Source organism: Lates calcarifer, linkage group LG8 (assembly GCF_001640805.2).
Source record: "Lates calcarifer isolate ASB-BC8 linkage group LG8, TLL_Latcal_v3, whole genome shotgun sequence".
NCBI lineage: Eukaryota > Metazoa > Chordata > Actinopteri > Centropomidae > Lates > Lates calcarifer.
In genome coordinates this window covers 9,796,714-9,820,533 of record NC_066840.1, presented here as the reverse complement: position 1 = coordinate 9,820,533, position 23,820 = coordinate 9,796,714, and the positions used below count along the sequence as shown (strand labels likewise).

Sequence of the window (23,820 nt, the reverse complement as noted above, 5' to 3'; positions counted from 1 at the left end):
TTTACATACTCTTCACGTTTGTTATGCAGCGACTGTAACAGTTAACACTGAGGTGCAGCGGCGTGCAGTGATGACACTCCCGTCTCTACCGGTATCACACAAATGATAACGTTTTAAACTGTAGGCAGACCCCATACAGTCTATGGTAAATCCTTAAAACAGTAACTTGTGTAAGTGACATTTAATGTCACGGGCTGTAGCCACCGCTTTATAATTCTTCTGTGTTTCAGCTCCTAATAGCCGCCATCTTCCCATCTCAGCCAACCAACGTAGCAACTGACAAACGCTGCTGTCGTGAACGTACCAAACCGGGTTTACGGTGTTCCTTACAGGGGGAGGGACGCAAAATAAAATTGATTATTAACGTCCCAGTTAATTTAGTCGTAATACATCCCCTACGAGAACAAACAAAAACTAATAACATTCTTGTTTTGCAACTTTATACCGAAGAGTCATTTAGTTACTAAATACATTTACGACACACTTTAGACAAAATTAACCGCCATGAAATGAAACCGTCCAAACTAATGACGTAGTTCCGTCTTTGCTTAGATAATGCAATCTTGGTAGGCCTTACATGGCGCGTTCATTTTTCACCTCGTGCGGAAAAATATTCTTGTAAACTATATTGCTTATTTTGCGTTTAGTACGAGACGGTCGCTTTGTTGGAGTTGTAGAACTTCAGCCTGCGCAAACCATTTCGGAGACATTGTTTTGTCGGATTAGTTAGCGGGCGACCGTGCGCAGTTTTCGTTAAGAGTCGCATTTGAACGGTCGTCGTCCGGTGTTGACGACACAGATCCCTGTCCCAGCGAACAAAGGAACAGTAAGGCCGATGCACGCTTGTTAGCACCGTCTCAGGAAGACATTATTTATGAAATAATTTAGGATTAAACTCACCCTAATTTATTTTTTGTAATAGTACTTTGACTTGAGACGTTTCTGCTTCAGTTAAAACAAACCAGTCAGTCTAACTCATTCAGTCCCGTTAGCAACATCGGCTAAGGTTAGCCGTAATTGTGGACAAGTGGCGAGCTAACTGCTAACTTTAGCACAGTATTGATTCAAACAAGAAGTTTCCTTTTTGGGGAAAATGGCCGAAGTGTACATTAGAGTAGCAGAGGAGGAAAACGAAGAACCCATGGAGATCCCGTCGGAGGATGACGGCACTGTTCTGCTTTCAACTGTGGCGGCTCAGTTTCCAGGGGCATGCGGCCTGCGGTTCAGGAGCCCCGTGTCTCAGTGCATGCGAGGAGTGCGTCTTGTGGAAGGGGTCCTGCACGCACCAGAGAACGGATGGGGCAATGTCGTGTATGTCGTGAACTATCCAAAAGGTAAATATGGATACCATGCACACGCTTAATTTGTGACTAAGCACTTTATCTGAACAGGTGGCCAGATGTAATGTTATTTATAATTCATGATGTAGCTTCAACATACTGAAAATAGATGTGAATGACTTGACTTGTAGTTTGCCCACGCCCACATAAGAGTGATGTGAGGCGCTGAATCTGTTCACAAAAGAAGAAAAAAAAAACGTGTATATACAAAGTTCTCAATCTATCTTGCCAAAGTTAATACAGTAGCCCTGCAGTAAATCAGGGTATATGCAGGTTTGAAAAAAAATGATTACAGTTTAAAACATTCTTATACACTCTCAAAAGTCTTACATTTTTATTTACAAAGGCCTTGTATATCTTTTGCAAGCCTGCTGTGAGCAGAAGTGTAAGTTTTTTTTGACTGATTTATAGTAAAAACTGTAACTGTAGGACTTTTCATTGTTTCTCAGTTTAACAGTGAAACAGGTATGCCACTGTCACGTTAGTAAACATTAATTTTAACACCAGTGTGCCACTAATTTGTTTGAATATCATTTTATTTGTAGAGTTGGTAAAGATTAACCATTTGTGTAACTGTAAAACATTAATGGACAAATAGTCACATCAAAAATTGTTGCAAAAATGACCTACTTAAAGAGCAGTGGTAATAATGAGTTTTGCTCTTGCACAGCTTTATTTTTGGCAATTATTTACAAAGTCAGAGTAAGAAGGCAAAAGTTGCATCTCATAATTGTCTGTCAGGTTCGAATAGAAATTAATTTCTCTCTGTGTTAATCACATTTTAGACAACAAAAGAAAAATGGATGAAATAGATGCCTCCTCTGCTGTGAAAATGAAGAGGGGGGATATGAAAACATCTGACCTGATTGTACTGGGGCTGCCTTGGAAAACAACTGAGCAGGACCTGAAAGACTACTTTAGTACATTTGGAGAAGTCATCATGGTTCAGGTATTATGCTAGGAACATTAATAAAATACATGTTTGCTTTGGGTTGTATGCAGAGACAGCTAAAAGTCTTTGTTTATCTTACAGGTAAAACGAGACGCCAAGACTGGAAACTCCAAAGGATTTGGCTTTGTGAGGTTCACAGAGTATGAGGCTCAAGAAAAGGTGATCTCCCAGCGCCATATGATTGACGGGAGATGGTGTGACTGCAAGCTCCCTAACTCGAAGGTGAATATGGTAATGTCCATGCATATACCCACACATCATGGGACACATCACATGAAAAACCCTGTTAACATTGTTGTAACACTCCATAACCTGTGGTATTTCTCAAATTATTTTTCTTTTGTTTACAGCAAGGTCCAGATGAACCACTGAGGAGCCGCAAAGTTTTTGTAGGCCGCTGTACAGAAGACATGACCACAGACGACCTACGGCAGTTCTTTATGCAGTATGGAGAAGTCACAGATGTCTTCATTCCCAAGCCATTCCGTGCTTTTGCCTTTGTCACATTTGCAGATGATCAGGTATGGTGTTGAGTATGTAGAAAGTGGCTTCTTGTTTCAGTGGTACCTGAACTCCAGATGACCCAATTCATGTCCTTTTTTTCCCCTCACAGGTTGCCCAGTCTCTCTGTGGAGAGGACCTAATTATCAAAGGTGTCAGCGTTCACATTTCAAATGCTGAGCCCAAACACGGCAATAGGCAGTTTGACCGCACAGCACGGTTTGGGAATGGTTTTGGAGCGCAAGCATTTGGTAGCAGCCGTAGTGGGTTAGGAAGCAGTACTAACAGTAGTCTGGCAAATTTTGGTTCCTTCAGTCTGAACCCGGCTATGATGGCTGCTGCTCAGGCTGCTCTTCAGAGTAGTTGGGGGATGATGGGTATGCTGGCTAGCCAGCAGCAGACATCCACCTCAGGCAGCACCTCCAGTGGAACAAGCTCTAGCAGGGACCAGAGTCAGTCTTTCAGTACAGGCAACAGCAACTACGGCACCAGCTCAGCCAGTCTTGGCTGGGGAACAGGGTCAAACTCTACAACCAGCGGTAGTGGGTTTAGCTCAGGTTTTGGGTCCAGTATGGAGTCAAAGTCATCTGGGTGGGGTATGTAAGTTAAGTGTTTGTATGGTAAGTATTGTGAGAAAGATGAGTCTTTTCAAAATTTATTTCTGGTGTTAATGCGTATCTGAAAACTTAACACTTTTGTGGAAGATGTTTTGTACATTTGGAAAAAATGCTAAAGATTTAATTTAGAAAGTGTTGAAGTGAATTGTTTACCAGGATGTCTGACTAAAGTGCTATTTTTGATGTCTCATTTGTTTGTATCCATTTCAACTGGATTCTCTAATGCATGTATTGTGAAATGTGATATAACCATTTTGAAAATGCATGAATGTTTGTTATTTCACCATTATCTGGCTTTGTCATCGACTTAAAAGGCAATCTTGCATTGGGAAGAATCTGGTTGAAACCTAAATGTTTTAAGTGCAACTTTATTTGCAGTCAAGTTCTGTGGAAAAGCCTTCATTGAAATCTCTTCTGCAGTTCACCTCTCTTCCATTTTCCTGTGAGGAAGCTCCTCTTTGGCAGCATTCTTGGGGTGATATCGGTATCATTCTTCCTCTTCCCACCTGTAAATGCTATGCCATCAAAGAACGGCTTCACTCCGCATGTTCTAAGAGACGGTGGGTGTTTTCACTTTTATCCACTTTTAAAATGGAAAGAACTGCGCAACTGACATTTTAAGAACTGATGAGTGCGATTGAGGATGGCTTGTGGCGAAGAGTGAAGCGATGAGTGAGCGAACGGAGAGACGCGTGAAACGGACTGGTTGTGCGGTGAAAGAGCCCAATTTGACTGCTTTTTGAGTGTGTGAGTGGAAGCTGCAGATGCTACGAGCGCCTCCCCTAACATGGACATTCTTTAATTAGTACTTCAAGATTTTTTTTTTTTTTATCTTTGCAAGTTTTTCCCTTACTCTTTAAGTATGTCGATCAAGTGCAGAAATATCAAAATGTAGTGGAATGTTGTGATGAATATTTGTATTGCTTATATTATCTGATTTGAATGCTGTATGGTGTGTGCTTTCATGTTACTGAACTGATCTGTAAGTGTGTACTTGATGTGGATGACACCTGCTGAAGACTCTGGGGGACGCGAATGGTAGTGTGAGAACGTGGAGTGGTGTGTCCAATGGTTCCCAGTAGCTCTTGTTGTTTGTGAGGTGTTTAAAAACATGTCAAATGAAGGGAGTTCTCTAATAAAGTTCATTTGAATAGATGCTTAGTTGATATTACTTGAGTCAGTTTGTCAAATAAAAAAACAAATCTAATTCGATTCACATATCTAGGGACCTTGGGCTCTGCTGGTCGAGGTCTCCGTTTGAACCCTGACTGAAGTCTGTTCTGAAGGACGAAGACGGAAGTTCCAACACTTTCAGTGTGTGGCCTTCTCAGACATGACATGGGGTAGTACCTGTCTTTTTGCTGCTTTTAATGGCTTGTCAGAGTGAGTTATCCTTGACATTATTCACAGCTACATTTAAGGTTAGAGGGAAGTTCTTGGGAACAGGTCTTTGTCTTTTTATTTTTAACCTTACACAGATGGGCTCAGCAATGTGGCATCACTTGTCCAACAATTTGTTCCTTATTTGGCTAAAGAAATAATGGCACCTTGCTGAGCCTTGGAATTGGTGATGGGAATTTTTAGATGGCTTTGCACGTTATAGGTAGTTTGCCTGAAAGTCTGAGGGTTTCCCCAAGAGCAAAACAACATGGCATTGATCATTTTTACACGTAAAGGGAGAAACATGCTAGGTAGATAACAGAGATCTAAACCACTTCACTACAAGATTATGAAGTAATCTCAAGTCTTTGTAGTAAGTGTAACTTTGGCAGTGCTTTTTAAAAAAACTTTAATGTTTATCAGTCCTTACATTGTCATTTTCCTCTGTCAAACCAGTGCCCAATGCACTGTAAACTGACATTACATTAGCAGGCCCCTGAACAGAAAAGTTAAAAAAAAAGTTATTTGGTCTTAATGTGCAGAAAGTGTACTTACAACTACTGTAATATACTGTAGACTTTTTTAATGACAGCTGAAACACTTAATAACATGAGAAGAATTACTCTGGCTCTTTTGATGACATTTAACTAACTGTCATGTGTTAGTCAGCCTTCATGTTTTTTTTAATGTTGGGCACAAGTGAGACGGTGCAGGTCCACCTGTGTCTTGTCCTTATTCTCTGCTTTCCTCCTCAGTTTCTCTGCTCTTCCTCTTCCCAGTATTCTTCTTTTTCAAATCCTTCTGCTCCTGGTTCAGTTCTTCGCTTTTATTTTGTATGTAGATGGACTGAAATGAATAAAGGCAAATTAAACATTAAGTTTGCTGTCTGCTGTAGAATATATACCCCCACACAGTTCTGAATTATTAGGATAAAACTACAGTGTTGAGTAGCTGACATTGATTAGTGGTTTTACTGCTGTGGCTGATCAGTGTACATGTCCAAGTGCTGTATAAGTCCCTCCTGACAGTAGAAGTAACTCACCAGTGCAGTACTACGACGGGCTACAAGCTTCACATCATCTGTAGTCACGGTGCTTCTTTTGGCATGCCTTAAAATCAGAGTGTAAACCAGGTGTATTATAAAAAGCTGAGATCAATAGTTGTACTAGGATTTATTAAGACAAAGGGTTTAAACACTTCACCAGGTATTTTGGCAAAATTAAAAATCAGTTCACTGTAAACTTGCCTATTAAAATAGTCACAAAAGTAGAAGATTCTCACCTTGCGAAGGCCTCCAGGTCTTTAGCAAATATATCTGAAAACAGTGAGATGTTGAGTCAGATTGACCAAAGGTAATTGTAAAACTGCATCATAATTACACTTAGTTAAACACAGACCTGCAACTATTAGTCGATTAATAAAGAAAAAAAAAAAAAGTTTTAAACAGATTAATAATTTTGAGTAATTTAAAAAATACATTAAAATTCTCTGGTTTCAGCTCTAATGTGAATAATGTCTAGTCTCTAGTCCTTCACAATAACAAACTAAGTTTCAGAGGTTAGGATGGATTAGGATTTATCACAATTTTCTAATTATAAGTGACCAAACTAATCAATTAACTGAGAAAGTAATTGACAGATTAATCAATAACCATTAGTTGCAGCCCTAGTTACACATATCTGTCAATTCTTGTCATACAGTCAGCACAGCAGCACCTTTATATGTACTTAGCTTTTCATTATGTCATGATTACATTTTCAAAATTCATCCAGCAAAATATATAGCCCTCCATTTTAACATAAGATTTTGTATACAATAACACAGTATGCTACATGCTTTTCAGTTTCATATCATCTGTATAAAAAAGTCTGTTCAAACCAAATTTTTGGAACAAGTTTTTATATGTAAACACTGACCCAGCCAGACACACAGAGGAGGACACGTGGCCAGGAGACTGTGACGAGTATGCTGTGTGTGGTGGCAATGCAATGAATGCTGGAAGCTTGAACATATCTGCAGAAGATTGCCAGGGATGGATCAGACAAAAGATGTGATGCGATGAGTGCTGTGTAGCACAGCTTTATTGTATATCTGTATAAACTACAGTAGTAGTTATTCTATATGTGCGTGTATGGTATCCATGGTTTTTGTATTACATTATTGGAATGACTTTAGTTTTGGTAATTTTGGAGTTATTCTGCAAAAAAATGCAAAATAAAATATATTGAAGCATACTGTAGGATTTCTGATTTATTTCTGTAAACAGCAGTGTATCTATGAGTTTCAATATAATTTTCATGTACTGCGTGTTTCTGATGGTGTACATGGCACTGAGCTAATCCAGTTTTTTTGCTGACACTCACCACATTGTCTGAATGTTGTCTCGGCTATTGCTGCTATGACCTGTCGACTGAACTCTCTCCGGTGGTCCTCTCCTGTCTTCTGACACAGACGACCCACAGTGTAGTGTACAGCTGCCTTTAACCTCTGAAATTTAAAACATCAAAGCAGATTAACAAACGATATCAAGTAAATGTAACATTTTTTCAGTTTTTTTTTTTTTTTTTTTTTTTTTACAATGTTTATCAAATTAAATTTAATAGTGTTTAAGACCTAATGCCATTCAATATCTGTTTCACTGTCATACTGGTCGAGGAATGAAGGCAAACAACTAACAAGGCCTACAGTTATTTATTAGGTACATGACTTTATTGACATTTTTTAAATTACATTTCTGTCAGTAGTTCCCAGCTGTATGTGGTACTTAATTCCTAGCACTGTAATTAATCAGTTAAAATGACATATAGATTACTAAACTGATTTATAGGGCACAGACTTGGAAGCCACAAAGAAATTCAAAAAGACACCATGACAATAAAGTGATACAAAATAACAAAGAGAATCAAAATGACCACAGATCGAACCAAAAACCGTGTTTCTTTCAGTCTGGAGAAATGAGGGCCCTTGTCTATGCCCAGGTGTCTCATTATCTGTCCATGTCTGGACCAAGAGACGCAGGAGACTGAAGGATTAACCAGTTTAAAATTAAACTATTTTAAAATTTAGGTTAGACTAAAATCAACGCATGATGGGTCGATGAGTGTGCAGCTGTTTCCTCACAGCCCAAAGTCAAAACTAAGTTAATGTTACTGTCTACGGCAAACAAGAAAGAATATTTCAACACCTATGTAAGTTAAATATAAGACTTTTTAATACCTGCTGAGGAGTTAAATGCTTATTATAATCCAGATTTAACCTGTGCTGTGACACATATAACACTGTTCTTACCTGAAGCGTTTCGTCTTTGTCAACTGACATTTTCATGTAGAGTAACTGAACCGACCACCTGAACAAAAACACGGCTGCTGTATATTTGCGAAGCTGGGGAAATTCTCTCTAAATCAGGGTGCGACAGAAAAAAGAAGACGCAACTTGGAAAGACATATTTTGATTTGTTTGCTCTAGAGAACGGATGTATTATTACAGCTAGATACCGGATCGAAAATGGCGCCCATTCTATCCTATCAGAGTCGTTCTTCTTCTTCTTTCAGTTTTATGGCAGAGTGCAACCATGACTTATAAAGGTGAATACCGCCACCTACTGTACCGGAGTATGCAGCATGTGTTATGTTGCTATATTATTAAAATTATGTAATCCTACATCTTTCAAATTTTCCACAACAGCTTTCTGCTTTTCCTCAACCAATTCTCCTGTTTTTCCCAGTACACTCTTAAGGTCCCATTTTCTTCCTGTCTTATGTATCTTTTGATTTAATTCCCCCCCTCTTCTCTGTATTACTTACAGTGTAACTGTACATGTGATACACTATGTGATATCATATTTTCATATTATAACATTCGGATTGACTTTTACCTAATAGAAAAATGTTTTATTAAACCCAATATAAGTCTAGTTAAAACGGTTTCCTCTCTCTCCTTTAATACCTACACGAGCAGGTACCAAACAAAGTCTTACGTCTATTAAGAGTCTCTGCAATCTAAATAAACTTTGAATAATATATTAATTTAATGTAATATATATCTCTATATTTGATCTGTTGAATACTCGCCTGGCGCGTGGCCAACTGCTGGCGTTTTTTTCTGCCGTTGTTTGCTTGCGTGTGTTGTCATTGGCTACGTCGTGTGTCGTCATCGGTCATGAACTTTGGGAGGAGCGCAGAGAGGCGGAGAAACGAAGGCGGAAAACAGATTTAAACCAGCGTTTGGACCGACCCCTCGGTTTGTCCGCACTGTGAAAAAACTCGATTACCGAAGAAGCCTGGATACTGAAACAAGCTCTGGAGCTTTCGTCCAACCCTGTTTGTGAGGTGTGAGGCTGAACACACCTGCGGAGCGAAGGTAAGGAAATGACCGAGTTAGCTACCAGCTAGCGTTAGCATTTGCGTTAGCGGTGAGCGTTAGCATTAGCCTTCTCGTTCAGTGTCATGTTTTGACCTTATTTCCGCTTTCAGTCATTTGTATCTATTTATATATATCATTAGTATATAGCGGTCTATCATGTCGTTGTCATCGTTTTGTGTCTTTTTGTGGTGATTTGAGTGACTGCTTTATACCTGGGCGTCAGCAGTAGCATTTGAGGCGTTTTTATTTGCGTGGGTTAAAGTGGGTTTGTGCTTCTGCGACAATAGCGTTCCTCACATGAGTTGTGGGCACCTACGGAGGCAGGGTAACTGGAAAGTAGTCTGTCTGATCAACACGTTGTTGTGATTGTTTTGTGTCTTTTTGTGGTGTTATTGCATCATTTTGCGTCTTTACTTGGCTATTGTCCATCTATTTATGTTTAGCTTCGTTGTCTCTTTTTGGTCGTTTTTACTGCGTCTCTGTAGTTCTGTGTCTATTCCTGATCACTTGTCATTTCTTTGAGGTCATTTTTTGCTTCATTGTGGCAGTTAAGCATCTTATTGTGATGAGTTAATAAGTTTAGTATTAAATATTATAAGAACTGATTAATCGTGTCTAACTGGAAATGCTCAGAGCTCAAGGTGACATTTTCAGATGTCTTGTTTTGCTTAATCAACAGTATTTACTATTTATCAAAGAAATGACAAAGAAAACTTAAAATTCTAACCTCTTAAGCCTATGTCTTAAAGCAAATTTGGCATTCTTGGTTTTAAAAGCATATGTATCAGAATAATTGTCAATGTTTTTGTCTGTGGAAATTAACTGTAGCTCTCCTCACCTTCTCCCGAAACAATATCTAACACATCAGAACCAACAAATGCTAAATTTTCTGTCTTAGATTGTTATTGTTAAAGATTAGTCACAATGGGATTGAAAAATATCTGTGCTAGACACACTACACCATACAAAACAATATGAACTCTACAAATTAAATATTAGAGTGAGATGTTCATAAGTGTGTTAATTTTAACTGTTGGCCAGAGTGTGATTTTAATAATATCTTTACAGTGCGTAACAACCAGTAAATTGTGTAAACAGTGTAAATTTGGTTGTTATTCATTAAATGAAAACAATACAAAACAGATATTTTGAATGTGTGTTAATAAGAAGAAGGTTGAACTAACGAAATAATCATACTCTATGTGACCGTCTGTGGTGGAAGAAATACTCAGACTTTTACTGAAGTATAATGAACAACACAAGTTAAAATCCTGCATTCAAAATTTTACTGAACTGTTAGTGTTTATTATTGTTGTGCAGTTCACAGTAACGTACACGACTGCTTCAGTGATTAGTTGATGGACACAAAATTAATAACTATTTAATTTTTTCCCAAATATTTCTTGTTGTTGGTTCTTCAGGAGGCGATGACAGCCAACTGTTGATTTTCTGAAACAGGCCTCTAATGTTCTGGTTCAGCTGTAATGTTGGTATAGGTAGTAGTGTACTGATCATTTTCCTTTGTATGTTCCTCTTTGATTTCCTCCAGGTGTCACCACTTCGTCCACCACGTTGTCCACGATCGCCAAGACGTCGTCCATGATCAGAGAGACATTGTTGAGGATGAGGGAGACATCGTCCACGATCAGAGACATTGTCCGTGATCGCAGAGACTTTGTCAAAGATGAGAGAGACGTTGTCCTTGATCAGAGACATTGTCCCCTGCTTCGTAGAGACCTTGCGATAGAATCGGCGGAGACGGGGGTCACCGATTTGACGGCACTGCCCGCGATCAGGGACATTGTCGATGGTCACAGAGTCACCGTCTATGATCTCAGAGACATCGTCCACGATCACAAAGACATTGTCCATGATCACAGAGACTTTGTCCATAATCTCAGAGACATTGTCCGCGATCACAGAGACGTAGTCCACGATCACAGAGTCTTTGTACAATGAAGAAGTTCTTTGAGACCAGGACAGAGGCCTCCAGGTAATTCACAAACAGCTTTACATCAACTGTCCAACACAGAGCACTGACATTGTTTATGTTCAGTGTTCAGTATATCAGAAAAGTGTGATAATAGAAGTAATCTGCAGCATGTCTTATAAAGTTAAATGAAAACTTAAACAAATAGCTCCCTAAAGTTTTCTACAGTAAATAAAGTTTTCCAAAATTTCAATATAAATAAAATGTTATTTTATCTTTCACTTATCTTTGTTTTAAGTTCAAACAAAAACAAAAAGTGCAGGGAGTTCCCAGGGTCAGCAGCATCTCTTAGCTCGGAGCTTCTCCACCCAGCAAAACTTATTCTTCTCTCCACCGTGTGTGAGCACTGTGCATGCACAGCTTTCACAGCTGATTGGCTGTTACCTGTGCCGTGGCTCTGTGTGTAATCAATCAGATGGTGCTGTGGGTGGGACAGTGCTGGAGACAGAGTAGTGACAGCAGACAGAGAGGCACAGCTGCATCAGAGCCAAAATAACCCAGTTTTAAATTGATCTCTTATCGGCCGCCGGATAAAAAACAGGCCGATGCCGATATGCGTCAAAATGCCAAATATTGGCACCGATAATCGGCCTGGCCGATTATTAGTCTGTCCCTACTTGGAAATAATGATTCTCTATGTGACCGTCTGTGGTGGAAGAAATACTCAGACTTTTTACTGAAGTATAATAAACAACGCAAGTTAAAATCCTGCATTCAAATTTTTACTGAACTGTTAGTGTTTATTATTGTTGTGCAGTTCACAGTAACATACACAACTGTTTCAGTGATTAATTGATGGACACAAAATTAATAACTATTTCACTTTTTCCCAAATATTTGTTGTTGTTGGTTCTTCAGGAGGTGATGACAGCCAACTGTTGATTTTCTGAAACAGGCCTCTAATGTTCTGGTTCAGCTGTAATGTTGACTATTTTGTAGTGTTTTCATGGTTAAACTGTTGATGAGGAATAGGTAGTAGTGTATTGATCATTTTCCTTTGTATGTTCCTCTTTGATTTCCTCCAGGTGTCACCACTTCGTCCACCACGTTGTCCACGATCGCCAAGACGTCGTCCATGATCAGAGAGACATTGTTGAGGATGAGGGAGACATCGTCCACGATCAGAGACATTGTCCGTGATCGCAGAGACTTTGTCAAAGATGAGAGAGACGTTGTCCTTGATCAGAGACATTGTCCCCTGCTTCGTAGAGACCTTGCGATAGAATCGGCGGAGACGGGGGTCACCGATTTGACGGCATTGCCCGCGATCAGGGACATTGTCGATGGTCACAGAGTCACCGTCTATGATCTCAGAGACATCGTCCACGATCACAAAGACATTGTCCATGATCACAGAGACTTTGTCCATAATCTCAGAGACATTGTCCGCGATCACAGAGACGTAGTCCACGATCACAGAGTCTTTGTACAATGAAGAAGTTCTTTGAGACCAGGACAGAGGCCTCCAGGTAATTCACAAACAGCTTTACATCAACTGTCCAACACAGAGCACTGACATTGTTTATGTTCAGTGTTCAGTATATCAGAAAAGTGTAATAATTGACGTAATCTGCAATATTAAAATAATGTATAGTAAGACATCAAATGTCAGATGTTGTTAAGGATCAGTAAAAATAGGACTGAAAAATATCTTGACTTCAGTTTGATTGTATATGATCAGAAATTCTTAATCTTGTGTATGTGCTTGACATACTAGATTACACCGTACAAAACAATCAGTTGTACAAATAAAATATTGGATTGAGTTGTTCATAAGTGTGTTAATTTTAAGTGATGATCAGAGAGTAATTTCAATGATATTCTCACAGTGCGTAACAACCAGTCTTACACTTTTTTACTTTTTTCACATAAAATGCTGCTAAGACTTCTGTAAATTTGGTTGTTATTCATTAAAGGAAAACCACACAAAGACATTTTAAATATGTGTTAAAAAGTAGAAGGTTTTTGAAATAATGATTGTGTATGCGACCGTCTGTGGTGGAAGAAATACTCACTTTTTACTGAAGTATAATAAACAACACAAGTTACAATCCTGCATTCAAAAATGTACTTATGATAGTGTTTATTATTATTGTGCAGTTCACAGTAACATACATGATTACTTCAGTAATTAGTTGATAGACACACGCTTCATTTGACTTCTTACCAAATATTTGATGTTGGTGGTTCTTCAAAAAGGGATGCCAGTCATCTGTTGATTTTCTGAAACAGCCCTTTAATGTTTGTTAAATATATATCTGTGTTGTTATGATTAAACTGTTGATGAGGAATAGGTAGTAGTGTATTGATCATTTTCCTTTGTATGTTTCTCTTTGATTTCCTGCAGGTGTCACAATTTCATCCACCACGTAGTCCACTATTGCAGACCGTCTTCATACAATGAAGTTCTCTGAGGCCAGGACAGAAGTCTCCAGGTAATTCATGAACAGTTTAACATCAACTGTCCAACACAGAGCTACTGACCACTGACCTAATAATAAAAGTAATTTGGAATATAAAAATGTTTAAGTAAACTGTATTAATAGAAGTAATGTAAAAGTAATTAGTATATAGTATGGCGTCAAAAATGGTCAAAAAAGTCATAGTATAGTATGGCGTCAAAAAACATGAAAAAATGTCATAGTATAGTATGGCGTCAAAAAACATGAAAAAATGTCATAGTATAGTATGGCGTCAAAAAACATGAAAAAATGTCATAGTATAGTATGGCGTCAAAAACGGTCAAAAAATGTCACAGTATAGTATGGCGTCAAAAAACATGAAAAAATGTCATAGTATAGTATGGCGTCAAAAACGGTCAAAAAATGTCACAGTATAGTATGGCGTCAAAAAACATGAAAAAATGTCATAGTATAGTATGGCGTCAAAAACGGTCATAGTATAGTATGGCATCAAAAACATAAAAATGTCATAGTATAGTATGGCGTCAAAAAACATGAAAAAATGTCATAGTATAGTATGGCGTCAAAAACGGTCAAAAAATGTCATAGTATAGTATGGCGTCAAAAACATGAAAAAATGTCATAGTATAGTATGGCGTCAAAAAACATGAAAAAATGTCATAGTATAGTATGGCGTCAAAAACGGTCAAAAATGTCATAGTATAGTATGGCGTCAAAAAACATGAAAAAATGTCATAGTATAGTATGGCGTCAAAAACAAAAAGTCATAGTATAGTATGCGTCAAAAAATGTCATAGTATAGTATGGCGTCAAAAAACATGAAAAAATGTCATAGTATAGTATGGCGTCAAAAAACGGTCAAAAAAATGTCATAGTATAGTATGGCGTCAAAAAACATGAAAAAATGTCATAGTATAGTATGGCGTCAAAAAACAGTGCAAAAAATGTCATAGTATAGTATGGCGTCAAAAAACATGGTCAAAAAATGTCATAGTATAGTATGGCGTCAAAAAACATGAAAAAATGTCATAGTATAGTATGGCGTCAAAAAACGGTCAAAAAAATGTCATAGTATAGTATGGCGTCAAAAAACATGAAAAAAATGTCATAGTATAGCTATGGCGTCAAAAAACATGAAAAAATGTCATAGTATAGTATGGCGTCAAAAAACATGAAAAAATGTCATAGTATAGTATGGCGTCAAAAAACATGAAAAAATGTCATAGTATAGGTATGGCGTCAAAAACATGAAAAAATGTCATAGTATAGTATGGCGTCAAAAACAGTCAAAAAATGTCATAGTATAGTATGGCGTCAAAAACGGTCAAAAAAATGTCATAGTATAGTATAGTAAATGCGATCAAAAAAACATGAAAAAATGTCATAGTATAGTATGGCGTCAAAAAACATGAAAAAATGTCATAGTATAGTATGGCGTCAAAAAACGGTCAAAAAATGTCATAGTATAGTATGGCGTCAAAAAACATGAAAAAATGTCATAGTATAGTATGGCGTCAAAAAACATGAAAAAATGTCATAGTATAGTATGGCGTCAAAAACGGTCAAAAAATGTCATAGTATAAGTATGGCGTCAAAAAACATGAAAAAATGTCATAGTATAGTATGGCGTCAAAAAACGGATGCAAAAAATGTCATAGTATAGTATGGCGTCAAAAAACATGAAAAAATGTCATAGTATAGTATGGCGTCAAAAAACATGCAAAAAATGTCATAGTATAGTATGGCGTCAAAAAACGAGTCGAAAAAATGTCATAGTATAGTATGGCGTCAAAAAAGACAATGGTCAAAAAATGTCATAGTATAGTATGGCGTCAGAAAAACATGGAAAAAATGTCATAGTATAGTATGGCGTCAAAAACGGTCAAAAAATGTCATAGTATAGTATGGGCGTCAAAAACATGAAAAAATGTCATAGTATAGTATGGCGTCAAAACTGGTCAAAAATGTCATAGTATAGTATGGCGTACAAAAAACATGGAAAAAATGTCATAGTAATAGTATGGCGTCAAAAAAAACATCGAAAAAAAATGTCATAGTATAGTATGCGCATCAAAAACATACGGTCAAAAAATGTCATAGTATAGTATGGCGTCAAAAAACATGAAAAAAATGTCATAGTATAGTATGTGCGTCAAAAACCATGAAAAATGTTCATAGTATAGTATGGCGTCAAAAAACGGGTCATGAAAAAAAAATGTCATAGTATAGTATGGCGTCAAAAAATCATGAAAAAAATGTCATAGTATAGTATGGCGTCAAAAACGGTCAAAAAATGTCATAGTATAGTATGGCGTCAAAAACATGAAAAATGTCATAGTATAGTCGTCAAAAATGAAAAAATGTCATAGTATGGTCAAAAATCAAAAAATGTCATAGTATAGTATGCGTCAAAATGTCATAGTATAGTATGGCGTCAAAAAACATGAAAAAATGTCATAGTATAGTATGGCGTCAAAAAACATGAAAAATGTCATAGTATAGTATGGCGTCAAAAACGGTCAAAAATGTCATAGTATAGTATGGCGTCAAAAACATGAAAAAATGTCATAGTATAGTATGTCAAAAATCAAAATGTCATAGTATAGTATGGCGTCAAAAAAAAAAAATGTCATAGTATAGTATGGCGTCAAAAAACAAAAAATGTCATAGTATAGTATGGCGTCAAAAAATGAAAAAAATGTCATAGTATAGTATGGCGTCAAAAACAAAAAAATGTCATAGTATAGTATGGCGTCAAAAACAAGTCGTCAAAAATCAAAAAATGTCATAGTATAGTATGGCATCAAAAATGTCATAGTATAGTATGCGTCAAAAACATGAAAAAATGTCATAGTATAGTATGGCGTCAAAAAACATGAAAAAATGTCATAGTATAGTATGGCGTCAAAAAAAAAAATGTCAGTATAGTATGGCGTCAAAAAACATGAAAAAATGTCATAGTATAGTATGGCGTCAAAAACGTCAAAAAATGTCATAGTATAGTATGGCGTCAAAAACATGAAAAAATGTCATAGTATAGTATGGCGTCAAAAAAAAAAATGTCATAGTATAGTATGGCGTCAAAAAAAAAAATGTCATAGTATAGTAAAAAATCAAAAATGTCATAGTATAGTATGGCGTCAAAAAACATGAAAAAATGTCATAGTATAGTATGGCGTCAAAAAATGAAAAAAGTCATAGTATAGTATGGCGTCAAAAACGGTCAAAAAATGTCATAGTATAGTATGGCGTCAAAAAACATGAAAAAATGTCATAGTATAGTATGGCGTCAAAAACATGAAAAAATGTCATAGTATAGTATGGCGTCAAAAAAAAAAAATGTCATAGTATAGTATGGCGTCAAAAACATGAAAAAATGTCATAGTATAGTATGGCGTCAAAAAACGGTCAAAAATGTCATAGTATCGTCAAAAAAAAATGTCATAGTATAGTATGGCGTCAAAAAACATGAAAAAATGTCATAGTATAGTATGCGTCAAAAAACAAAAAAATGTCATAGTATAGTATGGGTCAAAAACGGTCAAAAATGTCATAGTATAGTATGGCGTCAAAAAAAAAATGTCATAGTATAGTATGGCGTCAAAAACAAAAAAATGTCATAGTATAGTATGGCGTCAAAAAAAAAAATGTCATAGTATAGTATGGCGTCAAAAAACATGAAAAATGTCATAGTATAGTATGGCGTCAAAAACGGTCAAAAATGTCATAGTATAGTATGGCGTCAAAAACATGAAAAAATGTCATAGTATAGTATGGCGTCAAAAAAAAAATGTCCGTAAAAAATCATAGTATAGTATGGCGTCAAAAAACAAAAAATGTCATAGTCGTCAAAAACGGTCAAAAAATGTCATAGTATAGTAAAAAAGAAAAAATGTCATAGTCGTCAAAAACATAGTCAAAAATCATAGTCCGGGGTCACAAAATGTCATAGTATAGTATAAAATGAAAAAATGTCATCGTCAAAAATGTCATAGTCGTCAAAAATGTCATAGTATAGTAAAAAATGAAAAATGTCATAGTATAGTATGGCGTCAAAAAAAAAATGTCATAGTATAGTATGGCGTCAAAAAACATGAAAAAATGTCATAGTATAGTATGGCGTCAAAAAAAAAAAAATGTCATAGTATAGTATGGCGTCAAAAATCAAAAATGTCATAGTATAGTATGGCGTCAAAAAACATGAAAAAATGTCATAGTATAGTATGGCGTCAAAAAACATGAAAAATGTCATAGTATAGTATGGCGTCAAAAAAAAAATGTCATAGTATAGTATGGCGTCAAAAAACATGGTCATAGTATAGTATGGCGTCAAAAAAAAAAAATGTCATAGTATAGTATGGCGTCAAAAAAAAAAATGTCATAGTATAGTATGGCGTCAAAAAACATGAAAAATGTCATAGTATAGTATGGCGTCAAAAACCAAAAAATGTCATAGTATAGTATGGCGTCAAAAACATGAAAAAATGTCATAGTATAGTATGGCGTCAAAAAAAAAATGTCATAGTATAGTATGGCGTCAAAAAAATGAAAAAAATGTCATAGTATAGTATGGCGTCAAAAAAAAAAAATGTCATAGTAAGTATGGCGTCAAATCAAAAAAATGTCATAGTATAGTATGGCGTCAAAAACATGAAAAAATGTCATAGTATAGTATGGCGTCAAAAAACAAAAAATGTCATAGTATAGTATGGCGTCAAAAAAAAAATGTCATAGTATAGTATGGCGTCAAAAAAAAAAACAAAAATGTGTCATAGTATAGTATGGCGTCAAAAAAAATGTCATAGTATAGTATGGCGTCAAAAAAAAATGTCACGTCAAAAATGAAAAAAGTCATAGTATAGTATGGCGTCAAAAACGGTCAAAAAATGTCAAGCGTCAAAAAACATGAAAAAATGTCATAGTATCGTCAAAAAAAAAAATCGTCAAAAAAAAAAAATGTCATAGTATAGTATGGCGTCAAAAAACATAGTATCGTCAAAAAACATAGTATAGTATGGCGTCAAAAAATGTGTCATAGTATAGTATGGCGTCAAAAAAAAAAGTCATAGTATAGTATGGCGTCAAAAAAAAAATGTCATAGTATAGTATGGCGTCAAAAAACATGAAAAATGTCATAGTATAGTATGGCGTCAAAAATGAAAAATGTCATAGTATAGTATGGCGTCAAAAAACATAGTATAGTATGGCGTCAAAAATGTCATAGTATAGTATGGCGTCAAAATCAAAAAATGTCATAGTATAGTATGGCGTCAAAAAATGAAAAAATGTCATAGTATAGTATGCAAAAACGGTCAAAAATGTCATAGTATAGTATGGCGTCAAAAAAAAAAAATGTCATAGTATAGTATGGCGTCAAAAACATGAAAAAATGTCATAGTATAGTATGGCGTCAAAAAACATGAAAAAATGTCATAGTATAGTATCGTCAAAAACAAAAAATGTCAGTATCAAAAAAAAAAAATGTCATAGTATAGTATGGCGTCAAAAACGGTCAAAAAATGTCATAGTATAGTATGGCGTCAAAAAACATGAAAAAATAGTATAGTATGGCGTCAAAAACGGTCAAAAATGTCATAGTATAGTATGGCGTCAAAAACAAAAAATGTCATAGTAGTATGGCGTCAAAATGTCATAGTATAGTATGTCAAAAAATGTCAGTATAGTATGGCGTCAAAAAAAAAATGTCATAGTATAGTATGGCGTCAAAAACGGTCAAAAAATGTCATAGTATAGTATGGCGTCAAAAACATGAAAAAAATGTCATAGTATAGTATGGCGTCAAAAACGGTCAAAAATGTCATAGTATAGTATGGCGTCAAAAAAAAAAATGTCATAGTATAGTATGGCGTCAAAAACATGAAAAATGTCATAGTATAGTATGGCGTCAAAAAACATGAAAAAATGTCATAGTATAGTATGGCGTCAAAAACCAAAAAAAATGTCATAGTATAGTATGGCGTCAAAAACATGAAAAAATCATAGTATAGTATGGCATCAAAAAATAAAAAATGTCATAGTATAGTATGGCGTCAAAAACGGTCAAAAATGTCATAGTATAGTATGGCGTCAAAAAACATGAAAAATGTCATAGTATAGTATGGCGTCAAAAACGGTCAAAAAATGTCATAGTATAGTATGGCGTCAAAAATCAAAAAATGTCATAGTATAGTATGGCGTCAAAAACATGAAAAAATGTCATAGTATAGTATGGCGTCAAAAACGGTCAAAAAATGTCATAGTATAGTATGTCAAAAAAAAAAAATGTCATAGTATAGTATTCAAAAAAGAAAAAATGTCATAGTATAGTATGGCGTCAAAAAACATGAAAAAAATGTCATAGTATAGTATGGCGTCAAAAAACATGAAAAAATGTCATAGTATAGTATGGCGTCAAAAAACGGTCAAAAAATGTCATAGTATAGTATGGCGTCAAAAAAAAAAATGTCATAGTATAGTATGGCGTCAAAAAAAAAATGTCATAGTATAGTATGGCGTCAAAAAACGGTCAAAAAAATGTCATAGTATAGTATGGCGTCAAAAAACATGAAAAAATGTCATAGTATAGTATGGCGTCAAAAAACAAAAATGTCATAGTATAGTATGGCGTCAAAAAAACATGAAAAAATGTCATAGTACGTGGTCATCAAAAAATGTCATAGTACGTCAAAAAAACACGAAAAAATGTCACGTCAAAAACATGAAAAAATGTCATAGTATAGTATGGCGTCAAAAACGGTCAAAAAATGTCATAGTATAGTATGGCGTCAAAAAACATGAAAAAATGTCATAGTATAGTATGTCAAAAAAGTCACGGTGTCATAGTATAGTATGGCGTCAAAAATCAAAAAATGTCATAGTATAGTATGGCGTCAAAAAAAAAAATGTCATAGTATATATGGCGTCAAAAACGGTCAAAATGTCATCGTCAAAAATCAAAAAATGTCATAGTATAGTATGGCGTCAAAAAACATGAAAAAATGTCATAGTATAGTATGGCGTCAAAAAAAAATGTCATAGTCGTCAAAAACATGAAAAAAATGTCATAGTATAGTATGCAAAAAAAAAATGTCATAGTATACGTCAAAAACATGAAAAAATGTCATAGTATAGTATGGCGTCAAAAAAAAAACGTCAAAAAACATGAAAAAGTCATAGTATAGTATGGCGTCAAAAACGGTCAAAAAATGTCATAGTATAGTATGGCGTCAAAAAACATGAAAAATGTCATAGTATAGTATGGCGTCAAAAACGGTCAAAAAAATGTCATAGTATAGTATGGCGTCAAAAACATGAAAAAATGTCATAGTATAGTATGGCGTCAAAAAAAAAATGTCATAGTATAGTATGGCGTCAAAACATGAAAAATGTCATAGTATAGTATGGCGTCAAAAACGGTCAAAAATGTCATAGTATAGTATGGCGTCAAAAAAAAAAATGTCATAGTATAGTATGGCGTCAAAAAACATGAAAAAATGTCATAGTATAGTATGGCGTCAAAAAAAAAAATGTCATAGTATAGTATGGCGTCAAAAAACATGAAAAAATGTCATAGTATAGTATGGCGTCAAAAAAAAATGTCATAGTATAGTATGGCGTCAAAAAAGTCAAAAAATGTCATAGTATAGTATGGCGTCAAAAACATGAAAAAATGTCATAGTATAGTATGGCGTCAAAAACATGAAAAAATGTCATAGTATAGTATGGCGTCAAAAACGTCAAAAAATGTCATAGTATAGTATGGCGTCAAAAACAAAAAATGTCATAGTATAGTATGGTCAAAAAACATGAAAAAATGTCATAGTAGTATGGCGTCAAAAAAAAATGTCATAGTATAGTATGGCGTCAAAAATGAAAAAATGTCATAGTATAGTATGGCGTCAAAAACGGTCAAAAAATGTCATAGTATAGTATGGCGTCAAATCAAAAAATGTCATAGTATAGTATGGCGTCAAAAAACATGTGTCATAGTATAGTATGGCGTCAAAAAACATGAAAAAATGTCATAGTATAGTATGGCGTCAAAAACGTCAAAAAATGTCATAGTATAGTATGGCGTCAAAAAACATGAAAAATGTCATAGTATAGTATGCGTCAAAAAAAAATGTCATAGTATAGTATGGCGTCAAAAACGGTCAAAAAATGTCATAGTAAGTATGGCGTCAAAAATGTGTCATAGTATAGTATGGGTCAAAAACATGTCATAGTATAGTATGGCGTCAAAAACAAAAAATGTCATAGTATAGTATGGGTGAAAAAATGTCATAGTATGGCGTCAAAAAAAAAATGTCATAGTCGTCAAAAAACATGAAAAAATGTCATAGTATAATGGCGTCAAAAACAAAAAATGTCATAGTATAGTATGGCGTCAAAAACGTCAAAAAATGTCATAGTATAATGGCGTCAAAAAACATGAAAAAATGTCATAGTATAGTATGGCGTCAAAAAGTCATAGTATAGTATGGCGTCAAAAACGGTCAAAAAATGTCATAGTATACGTCAAAAAAACATGAAAAACATGTGTCATAGTATAGTATGGCGTCAAAATCAAAAAAAATGTCATAGTATAGTATGGCGTCAAAAACGGTCAAAAAAATGTCATAGTATAGTATGGCGTCAAAAACATGAAAAAAATGTCATAGTATAGTATGGCGTCAAAAAAAAAATGTCATAGTATAGTATGGCGTCAAAAACATGAAAAAATGTCATAGTATAGTATGGCGTCAAAAAACGGTCAAAAAATGTCATAGTATAGTATGGCGTCAAAAAACGGTCAAAAAATGTCATAGTATAGTATGGCGTCAAAAAAAATGTCATAGTATAGTATGGCGTCAAAAAGTATAGTATGGCGTCAAAAACATGAAAAAGTATAGTATGCGTCAAAAACGGTCAAAAATGTCATAGTATCGTCAAAAAAAAAATGTCATAGTATAGTATGGCGTCAAAAAACATGAAAAAATGTCATAGTATAGTATGGCGTCAAAAAACATGAAAAAATGTCATAGTATAGTATGGCGTCAAAAAACATGAAAAAATGTCATAGTATAGTATGGCGTCAAAAACAAAAAATGTCATAGTATAGTATGGCGTCAAAAACAAAAATGTCATAGTATAGTATGGCGTCAAAAAACATGAAAAAATGTCATAGTATAGTATGGCGTCAAAAACGGTCAAAAAATGTCATAGTATAGTATGGCGTCAAAAACGGTCAAAAAATGTCATAGTATAGTATGGCGTCAAAAAACATGAAAAAATGTCATAGTATAGTATGGCGTCAAAAAACATGAAAAAATGTCATAGTATAGTATGGCAAAAACCAAAAAATGTCATGTATCAAATGTCATAGTATAGTATGGCGTCAAAACGGTCAAAAAATGTCATAGTATAGTATGGCGTCAAAAAACATGAAAAAATGTCATAGTATAGTATGGCGTCAAAAATCAAAAAATGTCATAGTATAGTATGGCGTCAAAAACGTCAAAAACATAGCGTCAAAAAACATAGTATAGTATGGCGTCAAAACGGTCAAAAAATGTCATAGTATAGTATGGCGTCAAAAAAAAAATGTCATAGTATAGTATGGCGTCAAAAAAAAAAATGTCATAGTATAGTATGGCGTCAAAAACATGAAAAAATGTCATAGTATAGTATGGCGTCAAAAAAAAAAACATAGTATAGTATGGCGTCAAAAATGTCATAGTATAGTATGGCGTCAAAAACATGAAAAAATGTCATAGTATAGTATGGCGTCAAAAACTGAAAAAAATGTCATAGTATAGTATGGCGTCAAAAACGGTCAAAAAATGTCATAGTATAGTATGGCGTCAAAAAACATGAAAAATGTCATAGTATAGTATGGCGTCAAAAATGAAAAAATGTCATAGGTATGGCGTCAAAAACAAAAATGTCATAGTATAGTATGGCGTCAAAAACATGAAAAAATGTCATAGTATAGGCGTCAAAAAAAATGTAGTATAGTATAAAAAGTCAAAATGTCATAGTATAGTATGGCGTCAAAAACATGAAAAAAAATGTCATAGTATAGTATGGCGTCAAAAACAAAAAAATGTCATAGTATAGTATGGCGTCAAAAACGGTCAAAAAATGTCATAGTATAGTATGCGTCAAAAAACATCATAGCGTCAAAAACATGAAAAATGTCATAGTATAGTATGCGTCAAAAAACATGAAAAAATGTCATAGTAAATGGCGTCAAATGTCATAGTATAGTATGGCG

At 35.0% G+C, this 23,820-nt stretch overlaps 2 protein-coding genes and 1 long non-coding RNA gene across 5 annotated transcripts; 2 read left to right on the top strand and 1 right to left on the bottom strand.

Annotated features, from left to right (window-relative positions):
- Positions 1-543: 543 nt before the first annotated feature.
- Positions 544-5,030, top strand: tardbpb (TAR DNA binding protein b). 3 transcript variants are annotated; one of them, XR_001963528.2, is made up of 6 exons: positions 544-1,334; positions 2,126-2,289; positions 2,374-2,523; positions 2,643-2,813; positions 2,906-3,970; positions 4,636-5,030. XR_001963528.2 is itself a non-coding variant. In XM_018699587.2 (5 exons), the coding sequence occupies exons 1-5, from the start codon at positions 1,094-1,096 to the stop codon at positions 3,395-3,397; spliced, it is 1,209 nt and encodes a 402-aa protein (XP_018555103.1). In that variant the 5' UTR covers positions 544-1,093; the 3' UTR covers positions 3,398-4,565. The 3 variants fall into 3 exon arrangements, 2 of the variants coding, with proteins under 2 accessions (XP_018555103.1, XP_018555102.1); XM_018699587.2 differs by lacking the exon at positions 4,636-5,030 and having other exon boundaries at positions 2,374-2,514; positions 2,906-4,565; XM_018699586.2 differs by lacking the exon at positions 4,636-5,030 and having other exon boundaries at positions 2,906-4,565.
- Positions 5,031-5,182: 152 nt separating this feature from the next.
- Positions 5,183-8,323, bottom strand: cenps (centromere protein S). Its single transcript, XM_018699588.2, has 5 exons — positions 8,079-8,323; positions 7,154-7,277; positions 6,072-6,105; positions 5,833-5,899; positions 5,183-5,636 (listed from the first exon to the last, which is right to left on the bottom strand). The coding sequence occupies exons 1-5, from the start codon at positions 8,112-8,114 to the stop codon at positions 5,523-5,525; spliced, it is 375 nt and encodes a 124-aa protein (XP_018555104.1). The 5' UTR covers positions 8,115-8,323; the 3' UTR covers positions 5,183-5,522.
- A 537-nt stretch (positions 8,324-8,860) lies between these two features.
- LOC127142702 (uncharacterized) lies at positions 8,861-13,621 on the top strand. The gene is made up of 4 exons (XR_007813665.1): positions 8,861-9,149; positions 10,702-11,145; positions 12,168-12,611; positions 13,490-13,621. It is a non-coding gene; the product is annotated as an uncharacterized LOC127142702 (long non-coding RNA).
- The last annotated feature ends 10,199 nt before the right edge of the window (positions 13,622-23,820 follow it).

Bases quoted from the DNA above. Each gene is read 5' to 3' on its own strand.
- tardbpb (XM_018699586.2), top strand. From the start codon at position 1,094: ATGGCCGAAGTGTACATTAGAGTAGCAGAGGAGGAAAACGAAGAACCC. The intron at 1,335-2,125 runs GTAAATATGGAT...ATCACATTTTAG, and splicing joins TGTCGTGAACTATCCAAAAG to ACAACAAAAGAAAAATGGAT. The intron at 2,290-2,373 runs GTATTATGCTAG...TTTATCTTACAG, and splicing joins GAGAAGTCATCATGGTTCAG to GTAAAACGAGACGCCAAGAC.
- cenps (XM_018699588.2), bottom strand. From the start codon at position 8,114: ATGAAAATGTCAGTTGACAAAGACGAAACGCTTCAG. The intron at 6,106-7,153 runs GTGAGTGTCAGC...CACTGTTTTCAG, and splicing joins GACAACATTCAGACAATGTG to ATATATTTGCTAAAGACCTG. The intron at 5,900-6,071 runs GTGAGAATCTTC...TCTGATTTTAAG, and splicing joins GACCTGGAGGCCTTCGCAAG to GCATGCCAAAAGAAGCACCG.